Here is a 12,395-nt window from a genome sequence, read left to right as displayed (position 1 = left end):
ACAATCAATCAATCAGATTCCAAACTCTCCACCATGGCCAAGACCAAAGAGCTGTCCAAGGATGTCAGGGACAAGATTGTAGACCTACACAAGGCTGGAATGGGCTACAAGACCATCGCCAAGCAGCTTGGTGAGAAGGTGACAACAGTTGGTGCAATTATTCGCAAATGGAAGAAACACAAAATAACTGTCAGTCTCCCTCGGTCTGGGGCTCCATGCAAGATCTCACCTCGTGGAGTTTCAATGATCATGAGAACGGTGAGGAATCAGCCCAGAACTACACGGGAGGATCTTGTTAATGATCTCAAGGCAGCTGGGACCATAGTCACCAAGAAAACAATTGGTAACACACTATGCCGTGAAGGACTGAAATCCTGCAGTGCCCGCAAGGTCACCCTGCTCAAGAAAGCACATGTACAGGCCCGTCTGAAGTTTGCCAATGAACATCTGAATGATTCAGAGGAGAACTGGGTGAAAGTGTTGTGGTCAGATGAGACCAAAAGCTCTTTGGCATCAACTCAACTCGCCTTGTTTGGAGGAAGAGGAATGACCCCAAGAACACCATCCCCACCGTCAAACATAGAGGTGGAAACATTATGCTTTGGGGGTGTTTTTCTGCTAAGGGGACAGGACAACTGCACAGCATCAAAGGGATGATGGACGGGGCCATGTACCGTCAAATCTTGGGTGAGAACCTCCTTCCCTCAGACAGGGCATTGAAAATGGGTCGTGGATGGGTATTCCAGCATGACAATGACCCAAAACACACAGCCAAGGCAACAAAGGAGTGGCTCAAGAAGAAGCACATTAAGGTCCTGGAGTGGCCTAGCCAGTCTCCAGACCTTAATCCCATAGAAAATCTGTGGAGGGAGCTGAAGGTTCGAGTTGCCAAACGTCAGCCTCGAAACCTTAATGACTTGGAGAGGATCTGCAAAGAGGAGTGGGACAAAATCCCTCCTGAGATGTGTGCAAACCTGGTGGCCAACTACAAGACACGTCTGACCTCTGTGATTGCCAACAAGGGTTTTGCCACCAAGTACTAAGTCGAAGGGGTCAAATACTTATTTCCCTCATTAACATGCAAATCAATTTATAACTTTTTTGAAATGCGTTTTTCTGGATTTTTCTGTTGTTATTCTGTCTCTCACTGTTAAAATACACCATTAAAATTATAGACTGATCATTTCTTTGTCAGTGGGCAAACGTACAACATCAGCAGGGGATCAAATACTTTTTTCCCCTCACTGTATGAACATTGCTGAAGCACAGTCCCAAATTGCCTTAATGCCTTTTTACACTGTTCTAAATCCAGAATTACACTGCAAATATGCTGAAGGAGGAAGAGAAGAGAAAGGGTCAAGATAGGGCATCCTGGAAGCAGCATAGCATCATCTTTTTAAGATAACATTAGGTGACAAACAATACACAATTTGGCACAACTTTTTGTAGTAGACTATTCACAGCACACTTCCATTAATCGGTTTCCTGAATGAACCGAGAAACAGCTCCAACCACATGGCTGATTCTTTTGCTCCAGACCCCAACAATTCACCAGCTATTTTCACTGAAAAACGTACATTCCTTATTTTCACTTGTGACCTTGGTTGAGCGTGGAGTAGACCTTTAACTGATTTTGACAATACCTTTAAGGAGTTCAATACTCCAATACTTCAATCAAATCACCTCTTTTCTAGATTCAAAGACTCGGTTAAATTAACCTTTCTGTGTAGGACATACCTTTGAAACCAGGAATTACCTCAGTCATTCTCCTAGACCCTTTCCACAGTGGCAATGACCCTTCATAATGTGGTTATAAAACATTAAACATCATATTCTACATTAGATCTTGTGCATTTTCTTTTTATAATTTTACTTTCCTTCATAATAAATGGGCATTTGCCATTATTTAAAAAGCATTAGCATTTTTATAGCTTCCCTATAGAGAGTAGAATATGCCAATGAATCAACATAAACTTTAATAATAAATTGCTTCTTCAGGTTCGGTTCATTTTATGCAAAGCTCATTCCTGCTGCTTTCTTGTAGAACACTGCACTTATCAACATTTAATTTAATGGCATGGGATGACAGTCTTACAGTCTTCTAGACTTGGTTAGCTGCTCCCACTAAGTTTGTGTCACATGCAAATTCAGGAACTTTACTAAAATGTATGTAAATCATGAAGTTCAGTGGTCCTCAACTAATGTCCTCCGCCCACCTTGAGGATTCTCCTCTTTAGTCTTTTTTCTTTTTAATCCAGATTTACGACTTCTCAATCTATATGCTTGAATTACCTGCCATCAGTTTTCAATTAAAAAATATATTTGGAGGGGAACTTCAGCAAAAGTCTTCCGCAGAATCTAAATATATAACATCATAGAAATGACTGGCACCCCCTGTTGCACTGTCCCCCACTGAGAGATAATCTTCTAATTAAACACTAATTAATGTTTCCAGAACTTACCTTAGTAAAGTCAGGCTCATTGGTCTGCACTGGATTTACCGAGTTAACGTTGCTGTTGCTATGCTTATTTTGTTCTTTGGTCATGGGCCATCCTGGGTATTTTTTCAGCTTAGTTTTGAGAAATACATTCTGGAGAATACTGCGATTTCTTTAATAAATATTTCACCTATTTTTGATTAATAAAAGTTTGATGTACTTGTATGGTGCTAAGCGTATTTTTTTTATTTTCTCCAATTCCCATCATCTTTTTATTACAACTAAAAGTGTCCAGTTCATCTCATATGGATATCTAATACCAGCTATTTAAGTCTATCCTGTAACAGTAACTGGACAGAAATACAACAGAACTTTTAAGGTTTAAAATTAATTGATGTCCCTTTAAAGAACTTCCTGTTCGCAAAGATAATTGTCAGCAATTAACTGCCTATAGTAGTAGCCATATGTTTAAAAATGACAAGGGCTGAACTGGAAAATTCATAGAAAGCACAGATGGAACAAGTCTTTCAGGAAACTCAACAGCTGTAGGCTAATTCACAAGGACATAAGATGGTACCATTTTAATTTAGCCTTTAATAGTTAATTACAAATTAAAGTTGATTAACCTATTAAGATTTTGTTTGACCTATTTGATTACCTCAGTTTATGTTCTTCCCCCACTTAAACCACATTACCTTTATGGTACATACAGGTTATGTTGGTAAATATTATTGTAAGTAAGAATTATTAATGTCTAATACCATTAACCATTACCCTCATAAAATTATAAAATATTCAGGTGTATTTTGCTATAAATCAGCACCCTTCAAGATTATGAACCTACAGCCTACACTCATTGAATAATATGAAACTACTCTATTCCTTCAGTCCTTTTCAACTGCTCTTTTGGGTTTAAAGTAAACCACAAACAATAAGGATTAGTTGTACCATTATTATACAAAATGCATTGTTAAATTATGAATTGCCTACAACAGTTATAGCTACCTTACCCTGTAGATGTTTAACTAATAACATTTTATGTTTTCTTGACCTTAAATTAGCTTCAATGAGCACTATTATATTTTTGTAAGAGCTGCAAACTACACATAAATGTATTAAAAATAACATAATTAGCCAATTAGGAACTATTTCAGTTTCAGCCACATGTTTCAGCAGTTTAAAAGGCTAATTTCAAGGAAGATTACATAACAAACATACTGCTGTGGTTAATATCCCTGCAGTCTTTCATATGAATATAATTTATTAAGCAAACTAAGCTTATCTTCTCCCTGATGGAACTGAAAGTTGTCATGACAAAATTATTTGAAAACAAACTTGATTGTGATGAACAAAACACAGTGCTGACACACTGCAGCACAACTCTATAAGCACTAACCCACGGGGATAATGAGTCGTATTATTCGAACATGTATCTGAACTGTCTGGCATCTGTTTTCCAATGATTTGATTAGTGTGGTTTTAAACTCTAAGCAACATAACACATCAGTTACCTATATACCTATATTTGTAGAAACCTCAATGATACTCAGTAATTCATATTATTATGAATTGGAATTTTAACCTGTCATAACATTCTTTCAAATATCTATAGAAAACTAAAAAGTATACAAAAAATAATGTTGTGTACTTCAAATAAAGTATTTCTGCATTAACCAGGGGTCTAGTCTGACTTAATTGTCATATTTAAACAAGAAGTAAAGTGTCTAAACTTCAGGTGAATAAACATAGGCAATGTTGTTGTGAATTGCAAACTTATAAACAAAGATCAAACAGCATTTTCAATATAAGGTATGGATTGAAGCCAAGGTATCTTTTAACATCAAATATTTCATTAAAAGGTGTCTGTTGTTGACTAAACATGCATTAAAACCAAGAAGGTGAGAATGTTGATTGGCACACACATTGCCCAAAGCAAGCCATAAATTAGAGCTGCAAACAGGAACATGTATTAAATGTGAAAATAAAAGAAAACACATTACCGGTATTAACATATTTGTTTTCTGAAAAGCCTTGATTAGAAAATAAAGTCCTGTAATTCCACTCTGTTGGAAGGAAAGCATATTCTAGTCATATTAAATGCTTATGGGAACTCCAAATGTGGATTTATAGAGTAAAGCAAGGTTATAAGAGTGAAAGACTGCATTTAACAAATTAAACTAAGGGAGTAATAAAAAAAAGAGCCCGTGTGAACTGCTGACAGTGGATATTGGCTCTTTTTTATGATGCTCCAATTCTCATGACCTTGAGATAATCTATATGTGCTGCTCCAATACAGTACTGTGCCAGTAATGAAAAAAAGTAAAGTACAGTAATGAAAATTCAAATACGTCATTCTACACATTCAAGTCATCATAAGGTAACAAAGAAAAAATAGGTTTAGAACTTTGTTCAAAATAACTGCTGTGACTTTAAGCAGAATTGTACAGGTTTTAACAATGTGGTCAATATATAATTACATTAGATTCTTATACTTGAAATATATTAAATTTGGAGAACATTGACAAAAGATGATCAACAGGTGTACTGTATCACACTTGTATTTCTGTAACAAATTATTGGATTATCAAAGAAAGATATGATAATTCTGCATTCTATATGCATTTAACAACTCACTAAAGTCGTTTTTATGCATTTCACAGCTCACTGCAGTCTTAATAACCATGAGGTTAAAATCTCACCTATATGTCTCCGCTAATATTTAATTTAATTTAAATGGATAGTGTTCAAAGAGGTAGGATTTACCGTTTGATTTATTAAGCAAATCATCGCTAATATTTGTAGAAATGTGAAATGTCCAAATGCACATTACAAAATGAACCATATATAGCAGAGTGACCCAATGATCCCTCTGCACTCCCCAATAAATGTATATATGTCAGCCTGAGCAGACACACATTCTGTTGGAAAGCAGAATGACTTCTCAAAGGGCAAATCGCATTCTCAATAGTCCTATAAGGAATGTGTCATTGGACAATATAAATGTTTGATACTTAAAAGATACGTTGAAATCATGCATGTGGAGTCACCCTATGTGATGAGCATAAAGATTATGGCACACCTGAAGCCAGAATTAGAATACACACTTACACACGTACTGGGAATAACAGAAATTCAGTATTATAGTTTTTATCTAAATATTCAATGTTATTAATATATCAAGGATCATCCAAATGTGACCCACTCACTCAGATTAGTCAAATTCATGAGCTGACTACACAAATGCAATGATTGATGTTTAAAAGGAGACAAAAATAGCCTCTATAAAGTATTTGAACTGTGCACATTGTTGCATTTCATTACAGTCACTGTACACATTTTAAATGGCAAGCAATTAGGTTTGAGATTATTCCTTTACCTGCAGACAGAGGATTGGCGACTGTATAAACATTGCTCCAGTCGCTAGTGTATGCCTCTCAAAAAGGTGTTTCCATGTTTGTGCTTTTTAGGATGTATGTTGATTAGAGAATGTTCTTAACACTGTTTTATTTAAATATATTTTCAAGCATTGTATCAGAAGGTACCATAAGAGTACCAGTGCATCTAAATACTGAGCTTATCAAACCTAGGCCTGAACTGAACACTAATACTCCTTTATTTTCCACAACAGTGAGAAGGCAGGAATATGACCTGAATGAACCTCACTGCCATTCCCATCTTTAGATATTCTCCAGGGAAAACTAGAGAGAAAAAATCAACACAAGTAACTCAACATTTTGTGGTTGGCGGCAGACAATTTGATTGCCGACCCCTACCTGAGGAGACTCACTGCCACAAAGACATGACATCACACCGACATCCTGATAGCACACAATGTATACAGACTGTTACAGGATAAACACTCTGCACAACAGAACATACTTACCACAACAATGTATTTTGGCCGGTACTGAATGGTTCCAAAGAGGCCCAGAATGACGACTATTATGTGAAGAAAGTTTCCAAGAATGGGTGCCCATTGGTAACCGAGGAAATCAAAAATCTGCCTCTCTAACGCTGCCAGCTAGAAGAGAATAAATAGAAAAGGGTTTTAGAGCTCTGCAATCAGAAGACTGTGCATTACATTGGGATGTTAAAAGAACATGCAAACTTCCAGCCAGAACATTATCATTAGATTTAAACACTCATTAGGAATGAGACCGCTTACTAAAATTAGTATTGCATAAACAGGCAATGTAACCTTTTCACAGCTCAAAATGTATTCGTTGTGTCCTTTTTCTAAACAATTACTGTCACAGCAACTCTTTTATTTCTACATCATCCTATTGTGCTACTGAACTAAGATACATCATTCAAAATTTCTGAATAAAGGACTTTTTAGTTTTAATTGTGTGCTGAAACCTTACACAGTACCAATTTGATTATTCATATCCAAATATACGTGTCATTATTCATTGAAATGTAGAATGTATTCTAATATTGTTTACATACATACATTAATGTATTGCTTATATTGAAAAAGTTCAAGTGAAAAAATGTGTCAACACATTGAGCCTCAAAGGAAAGATATATATAGTTCAAATTAATTTCTTGAAAAAACAAATTGCTGCTGCTTCAAGCCTGTTTGCATATCTTTAACAAACATCTTTATCTGTCATATGAAGCAAAGCAGAGGAACCAGATACATATTTGCAGCTCCTTCTCAGATGTACCATATACCATACCAAAACAACACCAGTAATAAGACGTTTGACTCTTGATTTTGGTTAAGTTAGGTGACTCGAAGGCCATGAATGCATTTGTTATTTATTTTTTATAAGAAGAAATATAATCCGCAGATTCACTGACAAAAATGTAGAGACACATGAAAGATCATCTCAAAAGGTGTTTCGTTTCCCATGCTGCCTTCAACAATACTAATGGAAAATGGCACACATTTTGTACCTCAGCATTGTGCAGTGCAGCTTTAAACAAAACATTAAAAAGTTTTATTTCTTGCTGAAGAGGGATGTGGTTGTCACCAAACATCAGTGTTGTGCACCAAGTAAAGTTCTAATACTCAAATCCTAGAAGAAAAATGCCACGGTTAAATCAAGCTTTTTTTTTAAAAAAGAAATATTTGGGAATTGTACCTTAGTATGAAATTCATTTTTATAGTAATAAAAATACAATTAAAAGCAAAACAAAACAAAACAGGGAATATAGAACATAACCCCAGTGGGAGGCGGAAGCATATGAAAAATTGTGTGAAAAACAAAGAAACATTAGGGGGAACATCTTTCACTTCAGCTTTCATACATGAGACACAAGCGCAAGGTGGATTCATTCACACTGGTGCATAAAGGGGTGTCATCTTCGCAATTAGTTATAACAATAAACCTGACCTTTGTTGTTATTCTGTGGTTATGCCCTAACAGAGGGGTCCACGTGCCCTGGGGATCAGGGACAGCCAGTCTCCTGAACTCCATACTTCCCAACCACCCTGGTCAACAGCTGCCACCAATTAGACACAGTGAGGGACCAAGAGGGAAGCGACCAAAACACCTGAGTCCCCATTATGCCCCTATTATTTAGCATTCATTAGAGACTAGGAGACTGGGCTTTTGTGAATCCAATGCAAGTCATTAAAACCTAATCATCTCTGTATTCCCCATACCCAGTACATTTCTCTTACATGGAAAGGTCAATTGTCATGTCCCCTGTTCCCTTCCAGGCCGTTGTTCTGGTCAAGATAGTCTGTGGTTGCTTACACAGAATGTACATTAGCATTTCCCACATCAAAATTGTTTTGTTCTTTTGTTTGTTTTTTATTTTAATGATCACTTTTCTAAAACATCTTGTCATCTTAAAGTGATTAAAGGCACTGGTACAGTAAATTAAATGAACCCAATCATGTATTAAAATACTTCTACAAAGATTTGAATTTTAACTTATGATGGAACCATTTTTTTTTTTTTTTAATGCGAATAGATTTCTAAAAGCAGTTTCAGATATTGGATCAGTAGGTCACCCTTACACTGATTGTGCCAATGATTATAAGAAAAACAAAAACAAATGCTCTCTCAAAATCATACTGAATTGTATAGATTACAATCTGACAATAGCAGAACTGGAAAGACGACGTTACACTTTTACCATACATAGCATTAACAAAATAGGAGTTGGGGGATCATTTCTGTGCCATCCTTTACATTATCCAACACCACAATCGAATATGTGATGTGAATAATATGAACACTGGGACTCCCAAGAGATTTTACTGGTAAAAGACCCTGCTTGGAGCAAGATTGAGCTCTATAGTCTGCACACCGCTAGTATGAATCTCGTCATCTTAGCCAGCTATGACTGAGATTCCCCATGGGGTGACAGAGAGCTGTAGAGATTGGGTCAGCTAGAAGTTAGTCAGGGATTCCTCACCTTGTCGCATAATAGGAGCCCACAGCGTGAGCACCGCAAGCGGCACCAGCCCTCTCTACAAGAATGCCGTGCAGTTTGTACTGACTGAGTGAACAGAACCACATTGCTTGGAAGCAGCCATTTGAGGAATGTCTGTGACATTATAAAAGGAAAAAATAACTATGAAACAATTGAACATCTTTTTAAATGTATTATTGTATCCTGTAGAACACGTGCATGTCTCCCAGACACAACCACTGCGATCTTCAGATTCAGTTGCAAATTCAAACTCTACTGACATACTCAAAGATCAAACATTGGTACAGCATAGAAGGGTAGATTTCAAGAAATTTTTTTTTTTTCTTCCTTGCCTTCAGTGGCAAAAATAGTATCAAGTAATGCAACCTACTGTCTTTATTTATGCTGCAACTTTATTTGAGTTCTCGCAACACAAGACAAAGAACATAAACTGTAAAAATGAGCACTCAAAAATATAATTTTTACTGAAATATTGAAGAATTTGAATAACAAATTCTGATTCTTGCAACAGTAGTTCTTCCCCTAAGATGATGAATATGCTCACAGATGCAATAAGAATTGAAAAATCTTTGATCTGCCGAAAGAAACAATCAAGACAGATTTCCATGCAGCCAACACATTCTGGGCTACACATACAAAGAAAAGGATTTTGTAACTGCTTGTATGCCACTGTATTTTTGCTAACCTATGTCGGCAAGAATAAATAAGATGTAAAGTATTTCGTATACATGTATTTTTGTTTTCTTTATTGAAATGTGACAGTAAGATGCATAAGATCAGAAGACAGCAAGCTAATGGTTTAAAATATCTGCGGTCCAGGGCATCCTGAAGAATAAATCAGCCTTACACACTCTCTCATTAAGTACAGTAAGTACAGCCTACTCTGCTAATAAAGGACATCTTATTTTTCATACTTTATAATATAAACCCAGTGACCTTCATCTCATAAATGGAACATTATACCAACAAAATGGATAGTGCTTTCATCTTGCTTTATTACTATAACTTTCATAGGAGCAGAAGACAGTAGTCTTAAGAATTTAGGACCCTAAACTGACAATAATCCTACTGTCATTTCTTCACCGTTCAGAGACCCAGAGTTTCTCCATTAGCAATGTGATTACCAACACTTGCGTGACATGCATGAGGGATATTGAAAGCACAATGTTTTAAATCAAGGAAAATAGCTAATCCACTTTTGAGAAAATGTGCAGATGTTGTTTGGGTTTAAAGGCATTTTTGTGTCACAGATACAGAGGATTGACTTTAAAATGTTGATTAGTATCCCACAAAACATTAATAAGTAGAGATCACATTTCTAACTAATAATCACCATAACTGGGAGCTGTGTATTTGTCAGAACAGAGCTACTGAAAGAAAATCATTGTTTTCTGCTTGGGTATTTTGAATCCACTGCTTCAGTATTTTCTCAGTTGTTCTTCAAAGTGAATACAGTTCTATAATGGACATAGACAGTCATGTAATAGCAAAAACTAACTACCGAATAAAAGGTAAGCAGTGACAGGCACGTTTTTCACCCTCTGGAATTTCCTTCCTATCATGTCAGGCCACCATGCATCCTAATGTAAGCTCAGGCATACTGTAGCATTACTTTCCACAAGATGTTGGAGGGAATGAAAGTCCATTCTACCCATATCTTCTCATCTGTAGAGCAGCTTCCTGAGGGCTGAAGATAGTGGACTATGGTCTGGTAAGTGCGGTGTCCAGAAAAGGTGACTATTTTGTTCTTAGCAGAGACAAGTGGTTTCTGCAGAAGTGCATGACAGCAAAGCCATGGATTATAGTGCCTTTAGCAAGGTTTCAGAGGGGAAATGCCACTCTCCCATTCCTGATTGAAGGTGCGAGTCAGTTGCAGCACAGACGATTGTCTGCTGGCTCTCATGGTACTTACTGATAAATGCTGACCTCTGCGCTATAGGAGTGATTATCGTCCAGTGTTCCTCCTCCTGGCTGTGGCTATACTATCCACAAAGTATGACTTGTACATCGCTGAAATGGTTCCCTTTAAAAGTCCTGTGATCATCATTGTCTACTCAATGATTTCACAGCTTACTATGGCACCAACATAACACCTTCTGGAAGACTGAGACATTTGTGGTTTACCTATCTGAATGGTGTGTAAGCTATCATTGGTTTTATTACATACACATGCCTCTGTAGAAAGCAAGACACACCTGATAAAAGTACCTTATTTGTTTTGGGCCAAGACGTATGAACCTCATTTGACATTTGTCTACTTGTTTAATTTCAATGTCACGTAAATCCAATGTGAAAATTACTAGTTAAGATTTCATTTATTATTTAAAATCATAAATGCTATATTTTATGGACCAATAAATCATTAATAACATTCTCCCCCCTTTGGCCATCTCCTGCTTATAAACAGGGAGTCAGCATCCTTTGTTTGGTGGAGAGGGAGCAGGAGAGACTGAGTTGGAGCAGAGAGAGAGAGTGAGTGAGAATAGAAAATCAATTGATGGTACTTGAATACGGATTTGGACTGGCGGATAGTGTTTTTATTAGTTACTTGTTTAGTTAGAGATCTGTTGTATGTTTAGGAGCTAGGGTTTTATATATTTGTTTTGTCCACTTACTCACTGTATATAATAAACCTGCACTTCCATCACTACACTCCTCTGCAACACTAAACTTCTCAAAGCTTGGAAACACATGCATACAGAGCACAGACTAGAACATTTGAATTATATAAGATTTCAGGATGTTAGGTTTCAAAGAAATCCTTTCAGGCAAGAAATAACCAGGTCACATTGGTTTGTAAAGCATATGCCTGTGGATTTCCTTTCCAATATCTGCAGCTACCAAATTAAAGGTGTTATTTTGAACAGTGCTTCACAAACTGTTTCAACCCAAAGACACATTACATAAATGTCTTCCCCATGTGTCTCTCTTCCAAAAATCCAGGGCACAACTAAAATAAGTACATTTTACAATTTCAAGTTTTAATTTAGGGCAGGTAACATGATAAAATGATGTGTAAGATCTCTCCACACCACAATCTCAGTTCAGTATGAAAATCAAATCTGACCAAGTTTTAATACAGGATATAGATGGAGGTAGTAATGGTCTAATGGCCACATTTCGGTTGTGTCGAGAGTATTATTTTCAGTAATATAGCTTAATGTTGTGTTCAAATTAAGTTAAATGATCGAATAAGACTTCCTTTTTGGTCCTGTCCTATTAAATGTAGGTTTATATTACATTTAGGGTTACTTTTCAACTGACTTAATTGGGTGTAGATTTGTTTTGGGCTTAGGTTGAAGTATTAGTGTTGATGGCTGGGGTTGGCATTGGGGTTACTATTTCAATACTCTTTGTAGAACTGGGTAAAGTGGTAGAAAAGCTGAAACATTTAAAATGCTAATTTAGCAGCTTAAGTAAAGTTGGACCAAGTGCAGGTTTTACAGACCCAAATTACCACTAGTTGAGGACTAAGGGATTTTATTTTACATAGGATGATCCAAGGGTAGTACAAATTGAGGTGCACACAACCAGGACTACAAGGAGGTGCTGAAAAGGAGTTCA

General features: G+C 36.6%; 1 protein-coding gene across 5 annotated transcripts in view; it reads right to left on the bottom strand.

Moving 5' to 3' along the window:
- LOC136766650 (sodium/potassium-transporting ATPase subunit beta-1-interacting protein 3) overlaps positions 1-12,395 on the bottom strand; it is a 124,827-nt gene that overhangs the window by 63,923 nt on the left and 48,509 nt on the right. For all 5 annotated transcript variants that reach the window (XM_066720323.1, XM_066720293.1, XM_066720313.1 and 2 more), the window contains exon 2: positions 6,322-6,459. In XM_066720323.1, coding sequence (XP_066576420.1) covers positions 6,322-6,459 — 138 coding nt within the window. The remainder of the gene's footprint in view (positions 1-6,321; positions 6,460-12,395) is intronic.

This window comes from Amia ocellicauda, chromosome 2 (assembly GCF_036373705.1).
Source record: "Amia ocellicauda isolate fAmiCal2 chromosome 2, fAmiCal2.hap1, whole genome shotgun sequence".
Classification (NCBI taxonomy): Eukaryota; Metazoa; Chordata; class Actinopteri; order Amiiformes; family Amiidae; genus Amia; species Amia ocellicauda.
The sequence above is the reverse complement of the archived record's forward strand: the minus strand, read 5'-3'. Positions and strand labels throughout refer to the sequence as shown.